The 21297-nt window shown below is 48.0% G+C and overlaps 1 protein-coding gene across 1 annotated transcript in view; it reads left to right on the top strand.

The window, feature by feature from the left end:
* The window catches only part of RASSF1 (Ras association domain family member 1), a 315149-nt gene that overhangs the window by 154936 nt on the left and 138916 nt on the right, over positions 1 to 21297 (top strand). The window contains exon 2 of the mRNA XM_078661270.1: positions 2266 to 2390. Coding sequence (XP_078517396.1) covers positions 2266 to 2390 — 125 coding nt within the window. The remainder of the gene's footprint in view (positions 1 to 2265; positions 2391 to 21297) is intronic.

Here is a 21297-nt window from a genome sequence, read left to right as displayed (position 1 = left end):
TGCCATCTCTGACTTTCAAGACCCCGCCTCTCCAAGACAAACATTGCCAATCCAGGCGTGATTAATTGTGTAGTGGAAAAAGGAAAAAGCTGCCTCGGGCTGCAGCTGTGTCGAGTCAAAGCAGTTTCAATGCTATGGGATTATGCGCCTTCCAGGGGCTGCTATTCATGGTATAGTTCAAAACTGTGCTATGAACAGGACCAAAAGATCCGCTGTGCGGTAGGTGGATTGATATGCTCTGATTACTAAGAAAGACAAGTGTGTGTGCCTCGCACTGAAAGAGGAGGAGGCAGCAGGGGGAGGGGAGAAAAGAGGGGGCATGCACCTGTTTCCCTTGCGGGATTGATCAGAAACCATCTGTTAATTAAAAACAGATGGTTTCAAAGCTCACTCTCGCAAGGGAATCGCCAAACGTGCACGCGTTGCCATTGAAAGCAATGCAACGTGTGCACGTTTTTTGCCAAAAACTGAATCCATTATTACAAGTCTCCTCCTATGCAGCGCATGCAAACTGCGTAGGCGAGACCTAACAAAGCACTTGATCTCTCTGTGCGTACAAAATAAATATGGCCTTGTGCAATGCAACTGGTGTTCATGTAAAGCGCTCGGATACCTACTTCGCTCTTTATTAATGTGCAATAAAAAACTGGTTCATGAAAAAAGAAGAATGCAGGGAGGGGGCGAGCGGGAAACATCCAGAGGGGAAAAAAGGAAAAATATGAAAAGGAGGAGGAATGCAAAGCAGGAGGGGATAAGAGAGGGCAATATAGGTGCGGGCGGGGGTTTCACAGAAGCACACAGCAGTGCTGAGAGGGAAAACAAGAAAACAGATTGCAATGAAAAATAAAGCAGGGCCGTCACCGCCACATTTAATTTCCTAAAAGCAGCTAAACCACCTTTCAGAAGTAGTTGGTCTGCCCTTAACAGCACTCCAGTTTTCAGCACTAGCAGGAGTTCTAAAACAAGCAGGCGGTGTGCAAAAGAAAAGAAAGGTGCGCGGCTGCTATGCTGAAAGATAAAGCACATTGGCCACAAAGCATGTGCTGATCGGGCTTTTTGAGAATGAAAATAAAATAAAACGAGAACACAAAGCAGATCCATGCTATGCAAGGAGCACAAAGTTCACTAGTGTTGCATCGAAAAACAGGCTATGAGGTGGGGACCCGGGAAGAGGCAGTAAGATTGCAGAGGGTGGCTAGGGCGTTGCAAAATACTTGTACGAGTTCTAAAACAAGCGGGTGTCATGCAGAAGAAAAGAAAGGTGTATGGATGCCATGCTGGAAGAGGAAGATTGGCCGCCATAGTACAAAATATGGAGCAGAACTAGGAAAACAAGCAGGAAAGTAATAAAACAAAAAAATGGCACCCGTAGGGAAAGAAAACCGTTGGCAGGCAGATACTATGCAAGTGGAGTTCACAACACAAGCAAGAAACAAATCAAAACAAGCGGTGTTTGGAACACTAGAAATAAACTAATCAAACAGGCGGTGTTCAGAACACATGAAGAAAACTAATCAAAGCAATAGTGCATGAAATGAACAGATAAGTACTATAGTGCAACAATACCAGTAGCTCCGTAGGAGGAAACAAATGAGCACAAGAAGGGCCAAAGAAGAAAGATTACCCACTAGTAAGCAAGCCTTTTTGAAGGACAGTCCAAGTAACAAATAAAAAGCCAATGGGCGGGCTGTAAGCCCACAGAGTGAATACAGCATATCTCGAAGAGACAGTGCATGCGCTGCCTAGACTCAACCTAAAAAGTCATTCAAAAAATCCAGTTTACTGAGAAATAGACACCCTGGTACAAGGAGAAATATTGGATACTACCTTATCTTTTGCTTAGAAAAAAATGGCCTCTTTACCACAAAGTAGTACTCTGCAAAGGTGGTGAAAGAGGGGTCACTGGAACATTCAAGTAAATTATGTCAGCACTTAGAAATACTAAAAGCTGCTTACACAAGTAAGAAAGCTCACTTTTGAGCCCTGTGTGATCTGTAACACGCCACAGGTTCCAATCCTGGTAACTCAGCCTTTTGTCCTTCTTCTGTTTTTTAAATGAGTATCAATTGAGATTGGGTAATAATATATTTATATAAAAATGTTCTAGTTAAAGGTCTTTTGATAAATGAGCTCTATAAAGACACATTATTATTGATACTATTATCATTATTCTCCCCTTTTGCTTTCCTTTTGCTGTTTCTCTTGCCTCTTTATTTTTCAGTGTTACACACTCATCTCTCATTGCATTCCCCTCTTCGTCCCCAGAATGCAGATTTACCTGCCACTATCGGTGTCGATCCCAGATCCGGTTGGACTGCAGTGGTTCCTATTACCAGGATCTGACTCCATCTGAGGCCAATGAGCAACCGATTGTACGAGACACCAATGTGGTAAGAAGTAGAATTATGAAGCATATTTTTATTTGAAACCTTTGTGTGATCAGCTCCTGAAACCAGCGCTCCTACGCTTTCCACTGCAGTCAGTGTCTTTACACAGCACTCCAGAGAATGCACTCCTTCAGTGTTCCCATCAACACATTGTTAGAAAGGCGAACCCGGGGGCAGCAGAAGGTGTCTGACTGCTCACCCCTAGGTCTACCCCTCCTTCAGAGAAGGGACCGAGCGACGTTGAGGGGCCTCTGACGTGAGGGCCCTCTCTTAGGATCGTCCAGCAGAGTACCCACACCACTACAAAAGTACGCCACACGTAGGTAGAGTTTTCAAGCTTTATCTGGCAATACGTATCGTTTCAATATATACAGCAGCTCCTAAGATCTGGAAAGTCTCGGGACAAAGGGGTAAGGTAGCGGGACAGTCTTATAGATGGTCGGTTGCAAGGAGACCCTGCGCACAGCTCTCAATCCTCGAGCTGGGGGGTTCCGGAAGGTTGGGCCGCGGCAGCGCCAGCAGGCTCCAAAGATGGTTCAGCGAGTGTGGACCGCGGCAGCGCCAGCAGGATCCACGATGGTTCAGCGAGTGTGGACCGCGGCAGCGCCAGCAGGCTCCAAAGATGGTTCAGCGAGGGTGGACCGCGGCAGCGCCAGCAGGTTCCAAGATGGTTCAGCGAGTGTGGACCGCGGCAGCGCCAGCAGGCTCCAAAGATGGTTCAGCGAGGGTGGACCGCGGCAGCGCCAGCAGGCTCCAAAGATGGTTCAGCGAAGATGGACCGCTGCAGCGCCAGCAGGCTCCAAAGATGGTTCAGCGAGGATGGACCGCGGCAGCGCCAGCAGGCTCCAAAGATGGTTCAGCGAGGATGGACCGCGGCAGCGCCAGCAGGTTCCAAGATGGTTCAGCTAAGATGGACCGCGGCAGCGCCAGCAGGTTCCGGGTAGAACAGCAAGATGAGTTCGTCTCAGGGTCAGCCGCGACAGCGTCAGCAGGGCTTCTCGACTCCGGGATACAACTGCCGTCCTACTCTTGGGCTGGCCCAGATATAGGTCTGGAGGCCTTTGATGACCGGACCCTCTCGCCTGGGGGTCAGAGGGGCCGGGATGATGGTGTCCAGACACCCAGCAGGGGGGCGGAGCCAGCGCCCAGGGAGGCCGGAGGGCGATCGATACCAGGCGTCCGGGGACGGTTGGAGAGCCATCGAAACTCCCCTCCTCTTGTCTCTGGTTGAGTGGCCACTCTACCACCCGGAGGTTCTGGGTGCCTCGATGGAAGGCTCGCTGGGGCTGTGGCCGCGGCTGGGCCGGGACCACGTGTCTGTGACGTGATGGCCCAAGATGGCGTCGGGCCGGGAATGTGGGTCCGTGGTGGGCACCGGACCGGTACTGCTGGGGCGGCCCAAGGGTGCCGTGTCAGTGGTTGTGGGCCGCCGGGGGGTGGATCTGGTGGTTGGTAGGTCGTGCAGAGGGGTGCCCAGGGCCGACCCGGGCTGGATGGAAGGCCGATGTTGTCCGGGGCCCGCCATGCGGGAGGGGTAGGACCACGCCACGAGGCCGGGTCCAACACACATTCTGTGCTGTACAGCATCCCCAGTGCACACAAAGCACATTTACACCATCAGTCACATCCAGCAATCTTGAATCATGCCCAGTCTAACAACCAGTGCTCTTACTCTGTCCACTGCAACCAGCGTCTTTACACTGTATACCAGAGCATGCACTCCTTAAGTATTTCCGTCCTGCTCTACACCATCCTCAGCCACACAATCAGCATCTTTACACCATCAACCAATTACAATAGTCTCACATCCTGTCCAGTCTTACAACTAGTGCTCTTACACTATCCACTGCAACCAACGACTTTATATTGCATTCCACAGCAAGCATGTAATGTAATGTAAGGTGGATTTGTAGAGCACTGCTTGTTATCCAAGTGCTGATTAGGTGAGAGTAGGCATGTGGTGGGGCTGGGCCTGAGTACAGACAGTCTCAATAGGCCCTCAAAAAGGCTAATTGACAAACCAGTTTTTTCAGCTTTTTGTTGAATTCAAGAAATGAGGACTTGGCTCTGAATTGATGCGGGAGGTCGTTCGAAGATTTGGCAGCTTGGTAAGAGAATGTTCGCCCTCCGGTTCTGCTTCTATGGATGCGAGGTGTGTGTACAAGTGAGAGTGATGCTAAGCAAAGTTGTCTGGTGGGTTGGTGGAAGTGAAGCTGGTGACTGAGGTATGCAGGTCCAGTGTTTTGTGTTCACAGGAATGCGTTTGTGAGAAGTTTGAACTGGCAGCGCTTCTGGGCGGAAGCCAGTGGAGCTCTTTGAGGAGTGGTGTGGTGTGAGATCGGTGCAGGAGGTCGAGGACGACTCTGACAGTGGTGTTTCTGATGGTTTGAAGTCTGCAAAGAATGTGGGTTGGGATGCCGCATAGAGCTTTTTGCTGTAGTACAATCTGCTTGTGATTAGGGCCTGCATGAAGGTACGTCTGGTGTCCAGTGGGAGCCACATAAAGATTCTACGTAACAGGCGTTGACCTGGGACTTCATGGTTGGGTTGGTGTCCAGGATGAGGCCTAAGTTCCTAGCATGGTCAGTTGGGGTGGGTGTGGCTTTGAGTTCTGTGGGCCACAAAGTGGAGTCCCAAGGTAAGCTCTTATTCAAGAAGATCAGCACTTGAGCTTGAGGTAGTTCTCTTTCATCCAATTGACCACACTGGTCATGCACTGTTTGAAATTTGTCTTGGTGTGATGGTGTTGTCTTAGAGGGAAAAACTGAGCTGGGTGTCATCAATGTAGGAGATTATGTTGATTCTGTGGTATCTATTGATGTTAGCTAGAGGAGTCATGTGAATGTTGAAAAGTGTGGGGCTTAGTGATGAAGCATGTGGAACTCTGTAGATGTGGTCATTGGGTTCTGATGTGAATGGCGTGAGCGTGACTCATTGTGTTCTTCTGGAGAGGAAGAAAGCTAATTAGAGTTCTGGGCCTTGTATTCCAGATGTGTGCAGTCTGGTGATGAGCGTGTGGTGAGAGAAGGTGTCAAAAGTGGTGGAGATTGCGAGGAAGAGGAGGGCAGCGGCCTGTCCATGTTTGACTATTGTGTGTATGTCGTCTGTGGCAGGATGAGGGCTGTTTCGGTGCGGTGGTTGTTACCAAATCCTGATTTTCAGTCGTCTAGGAGTTTGTGGTGTTCTAGGTGGTCAGGGAGTTTTTCTGTTGATGGTCTTCTCTATGAAGTTGGCTGGGAAGAAGAGCAGTGAGATGGGTCAATATTTGCGGAGTACTTTGGGTTCAGCTGAGGTTTTTTTGAGGCGAGTGGTAACTTTGGCATGTTTCCAGCTATATAGGAAGGTGGCTGTCTTGAGGGAAGTGTTGATGATGAAAATTAGTGCAACGGTGGTCGTGGGTTTTGTAGATATGGTGGGGGCAGGAGTCGGTGGGCACCCATGAGTGGACTGTCTTTATTACTGTTGCAGTGTCCTTGATGGATAGAGGGTTCCATGTTGTCAATTGGTAGTCTTTGGTTGAAGTGGTGAGCAGGCTGGGAAGGTCAATGGGGGGTGATTGGGGGTCAGTGTTGCTCTAGATCTTGGTGATTTTTTTTCATGGAAAAAGTCAGAGAGGTTGTTGCAGAGTTCTTGTGTAGGGGTGATGGTGTTGCTTGTGGCTGTTGGGTTGTTGAATTCCTTGACAATGGCAAAAAGTTCCTTGCAGTTGTAGCAGCTAGATTCAAATCTGAGGGTCCAGGCCTTTTTCTTTATCTTTTTCACTTGATGGTGATAATGTCGTAGTGCAGCCTTGTAGGTATTTCTTGTGGTGAGTCCTTGTGTAGTTCCCCATTTCCTTTCAAGTTTGTTTGTTGGATCTTTTGGGTTTAGTGTTTTTCAGGGGTGCCAGGGTACTGGTGCAGGTGATAATCCAGTTGTTGAAGTTGTTTTTTTTTTAAAAAATGTTTTTTTTTTTTTACTCCTCATCTCACCGTGTCAAGTCTTTGTGGAACTTTTACAGCCGTACTCTCTACCTGTGGACCACTTGGCTGACCACGCTTCACTTGGGTCGCCTGACCTCCTCCCCTTTAGTACCGGGGACATGGTGTAATCATTGGAGTGACTGGATCATTCTTAGGTTCCTTCCCCACCCCATTAGAGGGTGCCAGATGTTAGACGGCTTATCCTCTGCCCTCTCATATTCCAGCTGAGCCATGATAAATGATGCTTTTAACCAGTCCTCACTTCTCGGGGGGGAGGTGATCTTTCCATCTCCTACATATTTCCCTCCTTGCCAATAGGATCAAGTAAAGTAAAAGCCCCTTTTCCTGCCATGTGGCTGTCTGATAAAATAGACCATCATCCCCAAATATAACCAGGGAAGGGTTCATTTTAACCCTAGTGCTAAAAAGTCCTGAGAGTGCCAATCCCACCTCCTTCCAGTATTATTCCAGCTCTTTACATTCAAAAAACATATGAATGTCATCTGCCATACATTCCTGACACCTCGGGCATTTTGGTGGTGGTACAGGGGCAAATTTCCCGATTTTCTAGGGGGTATAGTAGAGCCTATTGACCACGAAAAAATGATTCTTTTTCAGACAGGCAGGCTTTATGTTTTTGTATAATATCTTCAAATATGGTTCAAGCATGCCCTCTGCCTGCGGTGCCATGGAGGAATTGTTCCATACCCCCTCTGCCGGGGTATCCCAGAGTCTTCACCCTTTAATAGATGTTGGTACCATAACGAGATTTCTTTTGTTATGGGTGTGGGGGATTGGCTGAGCCTTTCTAATTCCTCATTAGTTTTCATCTCCCCCAATTCCGCTGTATGCCAGGACACCAATTGAAGATATTTAAACCTTGATAAATCTGTGCCTACCTTCGCCCTCAAGTACTCCCATGGGTGTATCCCTTCCTCATCCATTAACTCTTTCCATTTTGTGATTCCAGCTCTTTTAATAGGTATTGCCAGGGCATCTTTCAGGCAGTCCGGGGTACCGGGTGAATCCCAAACTGGAGCTAAATCTGAGTAATACCCAATCCCACTGCTTACCCTTACCCTGTACCATATCTCTAAGGCAGTTTTTAATATCTTCAAACAAACTCGCTTGAAGAATCTCGGAGATCCAAATTTATACATAAAGGCGTCATTTCCCCCTTCTACTTTTACCATCTCTCCCAGCAATTTGCCCCAGGATGAGTCATCCGGCTTAGTAAGTAGCATGCGTAAGCTCTTAAACTGAAAAGCCACTACATATAAGCTAATATCAGGGAGAGCTAACCCACCTTTTAACAATCTTCTTCTAAGTTTCTTCCAGGTCAGGCGCACCCCTTTGTCGCCCCACACAAAACCAGTAGCGGTCGGCAGTAGGTGTTTCTGTAGGGCGATGACATGGGCAGGGGGAGGGGCAGGGTGGGGGGTAGTAATGTATGGATTACAGAGTTTTACAGGTAAGTAAACATTTAAATAAATAAAACGAATTTCGTTGTGCGCACTGCATCACCAAATGTGATGCAGTGCGTGCAACGAAATTCGTTTTATTTTTTTTAATGTTTATGTTGTAAATTCATACTTAGCTCTATATGGCTTCTTGGTGTCTTTAGTCCTTTCTTTGTGTTTCTATCTTCTTACCTAGCTGTGTTCTATCTGGTGTGTTGGATTCTAGCCCTGGCAGTTGGTCTGGTCAGTTGTAAGGCTTTGTGCTCTGCTGTCTTATCTTATTCCATGTAACTTACTTACCTGTAAAACTCCGTTATCCATACATTACTACCCCCCACCCTGCCCCTCCCCCTGCCCACGTCACCGCCCTACAGAAACACCTACTGCCGACCGCTACTGCACAAAACTACCAATTTTGCTCTGTATCTTTTTTATGTCTTTCATGGGGAATGTTAACTGTATTGTAGAAAACAAGTATAAAAGCTTGGGGAGAATAACCATTTTTACTAAATTCACTTTCCCATAGATGGACAATGGGAGGTTCTTCCATCTGCTAAACAAACGGTCTATTTCCCTAGTTGTTCTGTCCAAATTTATCTTTGGGATCCGATCCAATTCCTTAACAATATATATTCCCAGATATATAAATTCCAGACTCTCTGTGCCGGACCATTGAGCCACGTTCCAACACATAACCTCAGTCTTGGATCTGTTCACCTCATATCCTGATAATACCCCGAACTCTGCTGTCAATTCCTCAATCCGAGGAATAGCTGTCCCTGGATCTCTCGTGTATAAAATCTGGTCATCCGCGTAAAGGGCCAGCTTAGAGCTATACTGGCCTGACTGGAATGAAGTTATTAAGGAATCAAGCCTGATTGCCTGAGCCAGGGGTTCAATATATAAATTGAACAGCAATGGAGAGATGGGACACCCCTGTCTGGTTCCTTGCTGAATGTTAAAGGCTGGTGTTAGTGTGCCATTTAAAAGAATCCTTGCGGATGCACCTTAATAACAGTTCTTTAGATTATAAATAAATACTGGCCCAAACCCCATTATTTCCAGGACTTCCCACAGGTATTTCCAGCAGACTTTATCGAATGCCTAGGCCGCGTCCAAAGCTACCACGGCCAAGGGATCAGATTTTCCCACTGCTAGATCTATATTCCCCAGCAGAAGGCATGTTTGGTCTTCGATATGCCTACCAGCCACGAAGCCCTTCTGATCTTCATGTATTAATTTAGGTGTTAGTTTGGCCAATCTCCCCGCCAATATGCCCACAAAGATTTTATAGTCTGCCTTTAGCAGGGAGATTGGTCTATATGAGTCTGCTCTTTGGGGGTCCTTCCCGGACTTCAAAATCAAAACAATGATAGCTTCCTTCCATGAGTTGGGGACACTGCCCTCAGGTCAATACCCAGAGTTAAAAATGATTTCCAAGACAGGGCATAATTCATCCATTAAATGTTTATATACTTCTCTAGGAAGAGCATCAGTGCCAGCAGCTTTTTTATTTTTTAATTTCTTTATCTGTGCTGATATCTCTTCTATAGTGATGGGCGCATCCAAACTATTTCTACCCTCTTCGGATAGTTTTGGCAGATTTTTACTGTCCAACCATGTGCGTAAGGCTTCAGTGGACGGATTTACACCCTCTCTATACAGATCTGAAAATAGGGAGAGGAGACAGCATTGCATGTCCTCTAATTTCCTCGAAGTTTCCCCATTGTTATTGATTATTAGCTCTTTAATATCATTCCTGACCCGGTCGGTTCTGGATTTCCAAGCTAATAACGCTCCTGCCTTTTCTCCGTATTCAAAATTGTCCATCCTACTTGCGTCCCACTGCGCTTTACACTTTGCATCTAAATTCCCTCTGTATAATTGTTTTGCCAGATCAAGATCTTGTTCGATCTGGAGAAGCCGTTCCTGATCTGTACTATGTGTATTAATCCTTTCCTGCTCCAGCTGACCAATTCTATTCTCGATCTCCTTCAATACCCCTGCCTCCATTCTGTTCTTAGCACAAATAATAGCGTGGAGCTTCCCCCTAAGCCCTGCCTTGCAGGCATCCCAAATGTAGTCCAGAGTTGTAGACCCCATATTGAATGAAAAGAAATCTGAAGTGAAGGCCCGGATAGAATGTATTATCTCTGGGTTGGAGAGCATAGCCCTCTTTAACGTCCATCTGGACTGCATCAGCGATTGACTTTCAAGTACACCAACTGTATAGGAGCATGATCGGACGAGAGACTGGGCTTCACGACTATCTTCTTGATATCAATGCTAGATTGTCTATCTACGAAAACATAATCAATCCTAGAGACATGTTTGGACTTCTTGCTGTAAAAAGTGTACCCCTGGTGTGTACCCTGATTGGCTCTCCATACATCCTCCAGGTCTAAATCATGCATCATGTTTCGCAGTGCACGCCATATCTTTGGTGCCCCTATATAGTTGCTCACATTGGACCTGTCCTTAATGGGATCTAATAATACCTTAAAATCCCCTCCCAGAATATAAGGTGGTGTCTCCAACATCAATATAGATTGCAATTTCAGGAGATAGGAGGGATCGTCCACATTTGGGCCATAGAAGGAAGCACATACTATATCAGTATTATTCAATATCATTTTCGCTACTATCCAACTACCAGAGGAATCTGTTTGGGCCCCCCTAAACGTGCAGGAAATACCTTGTTTAACTAATATGGTCACTCCTCTGTTGTGTGCCGTCTGCTGAGATACCTCAAAATCTTTTATCCATTTGTCTTAGAGAAAACAGACCGACTCTCCACTAAACTCAGGTGTGTCTCCTGTAATAGGCATATATGTGCACTCGACAACTCCAGATACTTAAGAATAAGCCTCTGCCTACGAGGGCACCGCATTCCATTGACATTCCAAGTCATAAAAATGGTCTGTTTACTCCCCGAACTTTGGTCCCCCATCCTTCTTTCTATTTCCTAACAAGCATAATTTCCTAACTCTGGTGAGATGAGTATTTTTTGGGATTTTTTCCCTATGCTCCCCCCTAAGTGCTCCCCCTGTAACCCCACCCCTCGCCAACCCCCCCTGTGCCCTACCCCCCCCCCCCATGAGGAACCCTCCCTTCCAATAGGCTAAGCCTATCTGGCTAGGCTCCCTTGTATGCAGCTTTATTTCCATTGTATTCAGTATATGTGCTATCCTGAAATAACCATCTCTATATCGCGGCAGGGGAAGGGTAAAAAGAAACAGAAAGAAGAGCTAGGCTGAGCAAGACAGGATTTCTATTCACTACCTATTGATCCCTGTTCTTTCCTGTTTTTCAAAATTAGGTTATCTGCTTCTTCCCCTGATTTAACCACATGCATGTGGTTGTTCCACATCACCCTTAAGTGTGCAGGAAACTTTAATTGTGCCCTTGCCCCCAAGCCGTTCAGCTCATCCAGCCTTCTCCCGAGCTCCCACTGTGTGGTAGCCGTCACATGAGAAATATCAGACCTTATTCGAAAGCTGAAGGGGTTAGAACTGTTGAAAACAATTGATTTTTCTTTCAAGGCTGACGAGAGAATCTGCTCTTTCACAGTGTAGGTCAGAAAATTTACCAAACTTTTTCGTGGTTTTTGCCTTGCAGGATTCCTTCAAAAGGGGTCTCGATGTACCCTCTGAATTTCCCGTGTTAGGTCCACCGTCTCGTCCCCTTTCAAAACAGTTACCTTCAACAACGATATCACAAACCCCTTCAGATCAGTCCCTTCCAAAGCTTCAGGCACATTGAGTATTTTCAAGTTGTTCCGTCGAGAAGGATTCTCTAACCTTTCAATGTCATCTTTTAGTTCTTGATTTTGTGCACTTAGCTTTGCAACTACTTCATCCCTGGCATGCATAGAATCCCTTATTGACTGTAGTTGTTTTTCCAACGCTTCTGTCCTTAAAGTGACATTGTCTAGTCTCTTTGCTAGATCTTCACATGAGGCCTGAATAGCTGCCTGGTTCGCTTCAGATGTTAAGAAACGACTAGCCAAGTCAACTTGATTATTTTCAGAAACGGTAAACCTGTTTGTTATTTCCTCTTTCATTGTCAGGAGAATATCTGCCAGCGATGAAGAGGTTACATCGGAGTTGGTAATACCTGGTTTACTGGTACTGGTACTGGTATGTGCTGGATTTCCCTGCATCTCGAGCTTCCCGAGAGGCGGATGGCATGGTTGGGGGGTATCCCCCTCTTCAGAGATACTGTCCGTCAGTGCTGAGTACTTGTTTGATATACTTACATCCGGTTGTACACTCAAAGTGTCTACATTTGTCTCCTCGCTCCCCATATCTGCCATGACTGCCATATCTGCCTTGACAACCTCATCCTTCGAGGAATCTTTCATGAGGGCTTCTGCGGGTTTTGCGGGTTTTCTCTTAGTTTCCAGACCCCCCCCCCCAGTGGGGAAGGATTCTTTTGATCCACTGTGCCCTGCTTATTGGCACATTTTTGAGGCGTCTGTGATTTTAAGGGCTTTGACGATTTAGATAGTGTCTGAGAGGTGCTAGTAGCCATTACCTTATAGTAGGTTTTCAATGAGGGAGTGACCTTTGTGTATAATGGCACACCCTTCTTAGTTCTTGCATTCCTTTTTATTATTTTTGCTCCAGCCTCGTCTAAGTCTAAGTCTTTGTCGGGGCTACAGGCTTTACCCCTGCCTCGCTTACTACTGGATCTAACCAAGGAAATAGGCGGGGATATTCGCATGGGATACCCAGAACTCTCTTGTAGGGGGACCTTTGTCAGTCTAGCCCTCAGAGCATACCTGTTAACTTTTGCTCCTTGAGTTTGAGCAAGAGCAGCAGCTTCAGTCTGCTCCACTGTGTCATCCAATTTTTCTATTTTAATTTGCTCAAACACCCCCCGCTCCATCCATCTGCCTTTACCTCCCCTTTTTCGCCATGGTGCAGTAACACTTTCTGTAGCTGATAGACTGATTTCAATCACACCATCCTGATATGCACCCCCCAAAAAACGCCTCAAAATGTACCTCCTGTGAAGTCCCTCCACGGGTGATGCTTTTGTTTTCTCCACAGCAGCACTTTGGGGTTCTGGTTTAGTACTTACACCACTCACAATGTTTATGCCAGCAGCGCTATACACGCTGCTGCTCTCACCACCCCTGCCGCTTCCACCAATGCGAGACCCCCCGTCACCGTCTCCGTCTCTCACCCACGGCGCTCGGATCAAACACAGACACAGAGCCGAGTCGCGCCTCCTCCGAGCTTGGGCCGCCTCCGCCCACCTCGTACGCCAGACCTTCCCGCCTCCTCCGTCGGATCCAGAGACGATATCAAAGCTCCAAACTCCTCCGACAAACCTCCTTAAATTCCGTTGTTCCGCTGCTGAAATCATCGCCTCTTGCAAGACATCCTGCCGTCTAAGGGTAAAACGGTAAGCTGTTACGTGCTCAGGATTCTGTTAACATTCTGCATCCAGAGGAGCCGAGCCGCGGCCGTTTAGCTGGCGGCCGCCATGTTCCTCCGACAACCGCTATTTCCCAGGGGGAACCGCACCGATAATATCGTAGTGCAGCCTTGTAGGTATTTCTTGTGGTGAGTCCTCGTGTAGTTCCCCATTTCCTTTCAAGTTTGTTTGTTGGATCTTTTGGGTTTAGTGTTTTTCAGGGGTGCCAGGGTACTGGCGCAGGTGATAATCCAGTTGTTGAAGTTGTTAGTGTGATTGATGAGGTCGTTGGGTCCGGGTAGTGTAGTTGGAAGGCCCTTCTGTTTCTCTAACTTTCTTCCAGCATTGGCTTGGGGTATTGGCAGACTTTGTAGGAGTGGTTAGTGACCCTGTTATGTGGAAGTGGACGATGGAGTGGTCCAACTATGCAGGGCCGGACTGGGAACGAAAACCGGCCCTGGCAAAATGCTCGGCTGCCCCCGTGGTGGGGGGGGAGGGGGGGTCCGTTGGGGGTGCAACCGAGCTCTTTGCCTGGGTTGGTTTTCGGTCGATTTTGTTACAAGGCCGATTTTGCAGCTATGCTGCAAAAACGGACCTGTAACAAAAACGGTTCCCAGGGGGCCCAAAACCAGCTCCTACCCTTGCGGCACACCGGGGGATTGCCCGGTGCCCGCAACGGCCAGTCCGGCCCTGCACCTATGTGAGTAGGGTAGACGATGGAGTGGTTCGTCCATGTGAGTGGGGTGATGTGGTTGACTTTAACCTTGTTGCTGGAGGAGAAGATGGGGTTCAGGGTGTGTCTGTGATGTGAATGGGCCTTGTACAAGCTGAGTGAGGCTGATGTTCTGTAGACTTTCTGTAGACTTTCAACCAAGTCTGTGTTGTTGCACCACACACACCAAGCACTCATACACAATGTCCATCAGTTATTCCCTACACTTGCTTCATATCAAGTCTTACACCATTATGTTGTATTCCACAAAGAGTCATTGTGTCGCAACCCATTTCAGGGGGCCAGGGGCATGCAGGCGCTACTGGACCCAACCATGGTGGTTGAGGGCTTTTACTTCTGACGTCACGGGGCATGACTTAATATGGATACTGAGCAACATTGCCAAGTATCACTTCAGCACTTGACTCTCAGTGCTAGCTGTGGACGAGTATTCAAAGGCTCCCTCTGGGAGAAAGTGTATATACAGGTAAATGAACACGACTCATAACTCAAAGTGCAAACAGTACGAGCAATAAATCAATGTCCAATCAAATACTTGCTTTTAAAAGAAGAAGACATGCTTTCTTTCTAACTCTACATATGCAAAGGAATAACGATATGCACACGCAGTAACACATTCCCCTTGAGAGCAGGGCTCTACTAGTTGTCAGCATAGTTCCTGTTCCTTGTAATGTGCTCAGGGTTATTCCCCATTTTTAGTGGCCGCATCCAGGGAATGGTCACTATTAGGCTAGACTCAAGAGTTCCCCTTTGACTTCAGGAATTAGTCAAAAAGCATCTATGGTTCCATAGCACCTTTAGAAGCGAGTCTCCCGGGGCCCAACAGGCTCAGCTCATGTCCTACCAGCTTCTGCACCATGGGAATATTCAGCAGTGCAATGGTGACCTCAGTACGGGCACCTACGAGTACTGATCCTGCTTGGAGAAGCCGGGTTGCTCGCAGCCCACGCAGCAGCACCCAGAGCAGCGCTGCTGGCTTTTCCAGTTATCGAAGCAGCTCCCAGCTATTCAAAACACACAAGGACACAAACATGCAGCACATGCTTTCACTGCACAGCACTACATCTATCATGATACGTAGTCCTTGCAGGCATAAATACACCCACTACATGCACTAACAACACATGCATTGCACAGTACTGTTCTATCCCAGTACTGTACCCTCCTCAGACACACTTACATCCAGCACAGAGTCACTACTCCTGAGACACACATTACTCCACATCTACTTGATGTAGGCCAAGTGTGAGTTAAACACACAGCAGCTAAACGTTTAAAAAGGTGAGTGAGCCTGTAGACCTCACTCCAGTGACACAGCGTAAAAGGTCCTGTTCACTGCTACTGATCACTAAACGGTATGCTGCCCCACTGTGCTTGTGCTGTTTAACTCTTGGAAAGGGAAGTAGCCTTTCACCAATATGAGAGTGGTGCTTTGGCCACCCTCCCGGTCCAATAAGACCACAATCCATGAGACAGGCCTTTGTCTTGGCACCCATGTATGATCCGGGTAGGTTCCAATAAAAAAATCAGCATTAGCGATCCAGACAACCGTACAGTTGGGGACTCATGGCAGGGTTACACATTTTTAACCATGCAGAGGACTTTTCTGTCCCAACACAGTTCTTCTCCTCAGTGAGTATTCATACGCAATGTTCATATGCCAAAGGTGTTACACGTGTGCCACTGCTAAACATCCAATACGCTTACTCTACTATCAACACTCGTACATTTCCCAACTACAGCCAACGTGCATGCACCATTCCCCACTCATCAGCCATGATGTTTACATTGTCTTTCCACAGTCGCCATTTTCACGCCATTCACCTCCATGCAGCACTTATTACCTACAAGGGTATCTCCCTTTACTTTCTTCTACTTACAGAGTCTCTCTATGTGGGTTTGTCGCCCTGTATATGATGGGCTATCCATTGTTCTGTGCATTTCCTTCTCATGTGTTCGAACAAAACCCAAATCAAATAGGCTTTGATTTGCTTTTACTTGCCATCAGAAACAAACATTGTCATTTTTATAGATGCTTTTGCCTATGTTTTATCAACTTTAAAAGATGTTTTGCAGTAGTTTTAGTGGTTGAATACTGAAAGCAGTTTTATTTTTTTGAGTTTCTCCTGTTATAATGCAGCATGAATGATGAGTACTCACAGGAGAAATTTCCTTTCAATAGAAACAAGCAATAATCTAAATGACTATTTGACACCAAGATAAGTTCATGTGGAACATATGTATTGCTCCCTCCTGCCACTGAAGCTAACTGTGTGAGGGCCAACACAGCTGTGAAAAGGACGAATGTGTCAGAACCCTTTTCAGAGTTCCACAGGTCAGGCAGGGGTTACTGGGCCTAACTGTTGTGGCCTTTTACTCCTGATGTCCTGGGGCCCATTCTATTAATGATTCTGAGCTACTGGGCCAAGTACCCCTTCAGCACTTGACTCTCAGGGTTATCGTGGTCCGAGCAGTCCATGGCTCCCTTAGGGGAGAGGTGTGGGTACAGGGGAGTGAACACAGGCTCACAACTCAAAATATGCGTAGGAGGAACAGTAAATCATTGTCCAGCCAAATACTCACTTTTATGAAAAAAAAGAAGTATTTTATTTATGCCGCTACTAAAAAAAGGAATATATGACATTCACTAACAACCACACAATCACCCTGAGGTTGGAGCTAAAGTGTTTCCTTGGCAGCTTTCTGTCCCCCTTCCTACTCACTCTAGCGATAGTGATTATTCCCCATTTACTATTCCCAACATCCAGAGTGTGCCCTGCAACTAGTCCAACTCTCAAGAGTCTACTCTGACTCTGTTCCAAAGTCAAAACTGTTCCAACGCCTATTCACTATCTAGCCAGCAATGTTCCCTGGGGCTGAATGCCCATAATTCAGTCTTACTGTCATCTGCTGGCTCAGAGGTTTGGAGTTCCTGAGTGCACCCCCTCTGCGGGCATTAGAGTGTCAGCGGCTGGTCTAGGTGAGTTCACTGAAGGTGATCCAAGCAGGCTGTATTTGCTGATCTCCAATCTCCTCACACGCAGTCGAACTCCTGCAGTGACTCAAGGTTCCTCATAGCTCCTCATTCCAGTAAATCTTTTGGTCTCTCCTTCGATGGTTGGAAGAAGATGAGACGTTTGCGGTACTAATCCCTCGTCTTAGGGTAGAATGGTGGTGGGGGGAGGCAGTAGACTTACTCCTCCGATGATGCTCTGGGTCCGTACACAGTTTTGGTTAGTTCCGGTGACCCCCTCTGTCATACAGGGTTTCCGCATCCCTGAGGTACACAGGCACTGACCCAATCAGCACAGGAGGCCCTCCTGGTTAAGCTGATCTTCAGCTGCACAGGGCTCCGGCCCGACCGACACAGCGTTCAGTAAACTTCGGGTGTGGCTGCCCCTCCTGCCATACGGGTTGCTGATCCTTAACTGCACAACATCTTTGGCCCAATCGGCACAGTGTTCACCATGGCTCACTTCATGATGGCCCTCCCATGGCATACGGGGGTCGCCGACTTTGTCCTGCACACAGACATGACCTGATAGGTGCAGAAGCCACTTCCTCACATCTTGCAACAGGAGTCTACTCAGCAGGATTCCCCACTGGACCTCGCTCCTTCCAATGCCCTACTCTTCCTCACAGGGCACACAGTTTTTGGCAAGGAGGCAGGCGATGGTGGTCTTGGATTCGCTTGGTGATGTTCCCTCACCCAGCAGGAAGGCCAGCAGACCTTGGCTCCTGGTCACAGGCATAATTCTTGCAGTGCTTCCCCTCCTCACACAGTCCATCTGGCTGCTTGGCAGATGACAATTTTTGGGCCTCAAACTCCCCTTCTTATAGTCCATTTCCAGACACCAAATGTGGTATAGAGTCTTTGAAGTTTATGTTGGGGGCCTGCTTCTTTTGAATTTACTGCTCATCTCTTCTTCTTGAAAGCAGTCTGTCACAACAGTAGGGACTCCAAAGCTGATATCCCCACATCACAGGCCATGGGGACAACTAGAGTTCACACCTGGATGTCAGCCACAGTGATATGTGTATAAAAGGTTAGACCAGAGTCCCAGCTGCACTCTATGTTTCTCTTATCAGCCCCCTCTCTTTTCTGAGATGTGCCCAGGCCCTTTCCTAGTGGTCTCTTTCTGAATCAAAGAGCACCCTTTGAGGGGGGCGTGGCTTGGACAGCAATGTGGACGGTCGTCTGAGTCCGTCAGCTCCGCAGTCCCGAGGCCAGCAGCGGCGAATTTAACCAGCCAAACAGAACATAAGCGCACATCAAAACCAGATTCCGATACTGGAACCCACAGGCAACAAATTGAGCCCGAAGAACAAGAAAAGAAACGAGCCAAGCCGGAAATACGGACTTTGAACCCTCCGAGCGAGGAGAAGATAAGGAAGGGGGACAAAATGGCGCCCTAGTGCCCGAGGCGGGAGGCATAATCGCAAGCAGAGGGAGAGAGGTGAGCCCACGGCGGAACTCAAGCGCAGCTCAACTGCAGAACTCTCCAAGATACCAGCATTGGAATGGGAATTCCCAAAAGTGCGGGTAGGAACTGAGAGGCAAGCCACCAGCAGCGGAGGTAAGAAACGAGGAAACACCGCGGCAGCAGGGGCGGCACTCAGATAACAGAGAGACTAAGACTAAAAGACTTAAAATTTTAAGTAGCAAACCTACCATCGGGATTTTTCTTGCAACCGAACGGGACCTGCTCCGGAGGCTCGAAACGAAAGCGAAACACACCCTCACGTAGGGCGCCGCCATTTGCAAAACCGTCACCTCCGGAAGTATCATCGGGGGGCAACAAAGGAACAGGAAGTGGAAGACGGATGTGAGGAGAAGCTAGCACAGCAGCAAGCAGCAAACGGCACATACGCTGAATGCTGCAAACGGCTCCGACATCGGAGAACCAGAATCGAGAGGGAAACAAAACCGCCTGCGCAACTCAGGCAGCTGCAAGGTAGGCGACGACCGCGAGCATGACCAGTTAGGCGGCACGGAAAAGCCCCGCAACCGCACGAGCACAACAACAATCAGCTGTCTGAGCGGAAGAGGCACGGTCGAGGCTACCGAGGCTGCCGAGGCTGCCACACGAACGGCGGCTGCATCAAAATACCAACAAGCGACCAGAGGCGCAAGCACAGGAAGCAGAGCAGAGGGATACACGGAGGTGCCGGTGGATGAAACGTGAACCCACAAAACAGGTCATAAGAAGCAGCTCCTACCCCCGGTCACAGAGAGCCTAACAGAACAGAGGGGCGCACATAAGTGGCGGTGGTGGTGACAAAAGGGAGCCTTGAATCAGCCATAGAAACAGCGCCAACACCCCAGTCACGGAGAGCCTAACAAACAGGTTAACAAACTGACACACGAGGAGCAAGCGACTCACGGATATACACAAGTGTGAGAGCGAATTGAAGGACACAAACAAGGAGACAGGTCTGGAGCCAACGAATTCAGGCACAGCACAGTAAGAACATGCAAGAACAACGAACAACGACCAAGGGGGGAATAGCGCCTCGAACACACCGACCAGGGTGCACAATACCCAGAAGCGGGAAGGCGAACGAGATAAAGCAAGCGCTGGCGGGGGGAAAATCAAAGACAAGAACTAGAAATATAAGGGAACCCAGCAGATATCGGACACCACACACTACGCCGGCACTGACTCCTGCATTAAAGGCAAAATCAACCGCAGCCCTAACTTCAACCCAGAAGGAAGGAAGAACAGATAGCCTCCAAACAAGAAGAGGCCTCTGCGCAATGGCCGCACAGGAGGGGAAAACGGCAGGAGACCAGAAAAAGCCCAGGAAAGACATCCCGGAGTCGCCAATGAAACTTAAAAACGAAACCAACACTCTAGAGACAATCCTGAAAAGAGTCAACAAAGGCAATGCAGTGGCAAAAGAAACAAAACTCACAATAGATAACATGCAGCTAGAACTAGCAGCGATAAGAGCGGACCTGCACAGCACCAACACGAAGATAGAATCCGCAGAAAAGCGCATAAGCGACATCGAGGACGTGACCATCACAAACACCAGAACACTAGCAGAGTGCTCAAAGACCTCGAAAGCCATGCAAAAGCAGCTCGCTGAACAAGAAGACAAAGCACGAAGGGGCAACATAAGGATCCTGGTCGTCCCAGAAGGGACAGAGGACACAGCCGGTACCTGCGCAGCCATGCTGGAAGATATGCTACCTAAACTGACGGGCCTGAAATTCGATAGGCAATTTGAGGTTGATAAAGCACACCGAGTTCCGGCAGGAAAACCAGCACGCGGGAAGCCCCCCAGGCCGATAATCTGCTGCCCTCTAAGATCCAGCCACACTGACGCCATCTTTGCCTTTGCCCGGAAGAACCAGAACCTGACCTGGGCAAGCAGCAAGATAGTGCTAACACAGGACTACTCCAAACTAACAGTAGAAACAAGGAAGGGATTTCTCGCACTAAGAGATACCCTCCGCAGAAGGAAGCTCAACTTCAGCTTCACCGGCCCAGCACGTTTCAAAATTACAGACAACTGGAGAACAATGGTATTTGAGGACCCAGAGGAGCTAAGACACTACATACAGGGGCCACCAGCGGAAGAAATGGAGATCAAAAGCTCAGGTCCAGGTGCAGCAAAGAGAAGCGCATCACCGGACGCTTCAGAGAAATTGGAATAAACCGCTATGAAGAGGATGCACAACGCAACTACCTCATTTAAAAGCTACCTCAACATTAGCAATGGTCCCCTCAACCAGAGAACAATGAACTATGCAACAGAGAGACCACGGCATCCCACAACAACCTACCTCAAGACAGAGACTACCTCAGGACATGGAACGAGGAGTAGACAAAAGAGAGTTAATTGCGAGTATGATCTGAGCAGGACAATATCCTAGAAGCAGCCTGAACAAAGGATGGTCTAGGCTGTCATGGACAATCGAACGAATAAACATAAGGCCTCAGGGACGATTGCTGAGCAAAGGGAACTTTGTCGTCGCACACCCACTCAGCAAGTAAGGGGGGGAGGGGGGTGCGGGGCGCACATACATGGGTTGCTTTCAGTTCTTCTTCTTTCTCTTTCTCTAACTCTATTCCCTGATCTATTATCCCCATCTATTCATTGGAACCGTAAGCACAGGGGGAAAAGTGAGGGAACACAGATGCGCAGAAGCAGGCGGAGACAGCTTGCAAAACAGCCAGGTAAACACCATATAGAATGACATGTAACCAGCTCACACAACTCACCACTGACATCAAAGTAGTGTCCATGAACGTCAAGGGTCTGAACCACCCAGTTAAGAGGAGGAAAATCCTAGACCATCTGGCGAAACTTAAGAGCGACAT

Source organism: Lissotriton helveticus, chromosome 9, assembly GCF_964261635.1.
Source record: "Lissotriton helveticus chromosome 9, aLisHel1.1, whole genome shotgun sequence".
NCBI lineage: Eukaryota > Metazoa > Chordata > Amphibia > Caudata > Salamandridae > Lissotriton > Lissotriton helveticus.
This window is presented reverse-complemented; position numbering and strand designations above follow the sequence as displayed.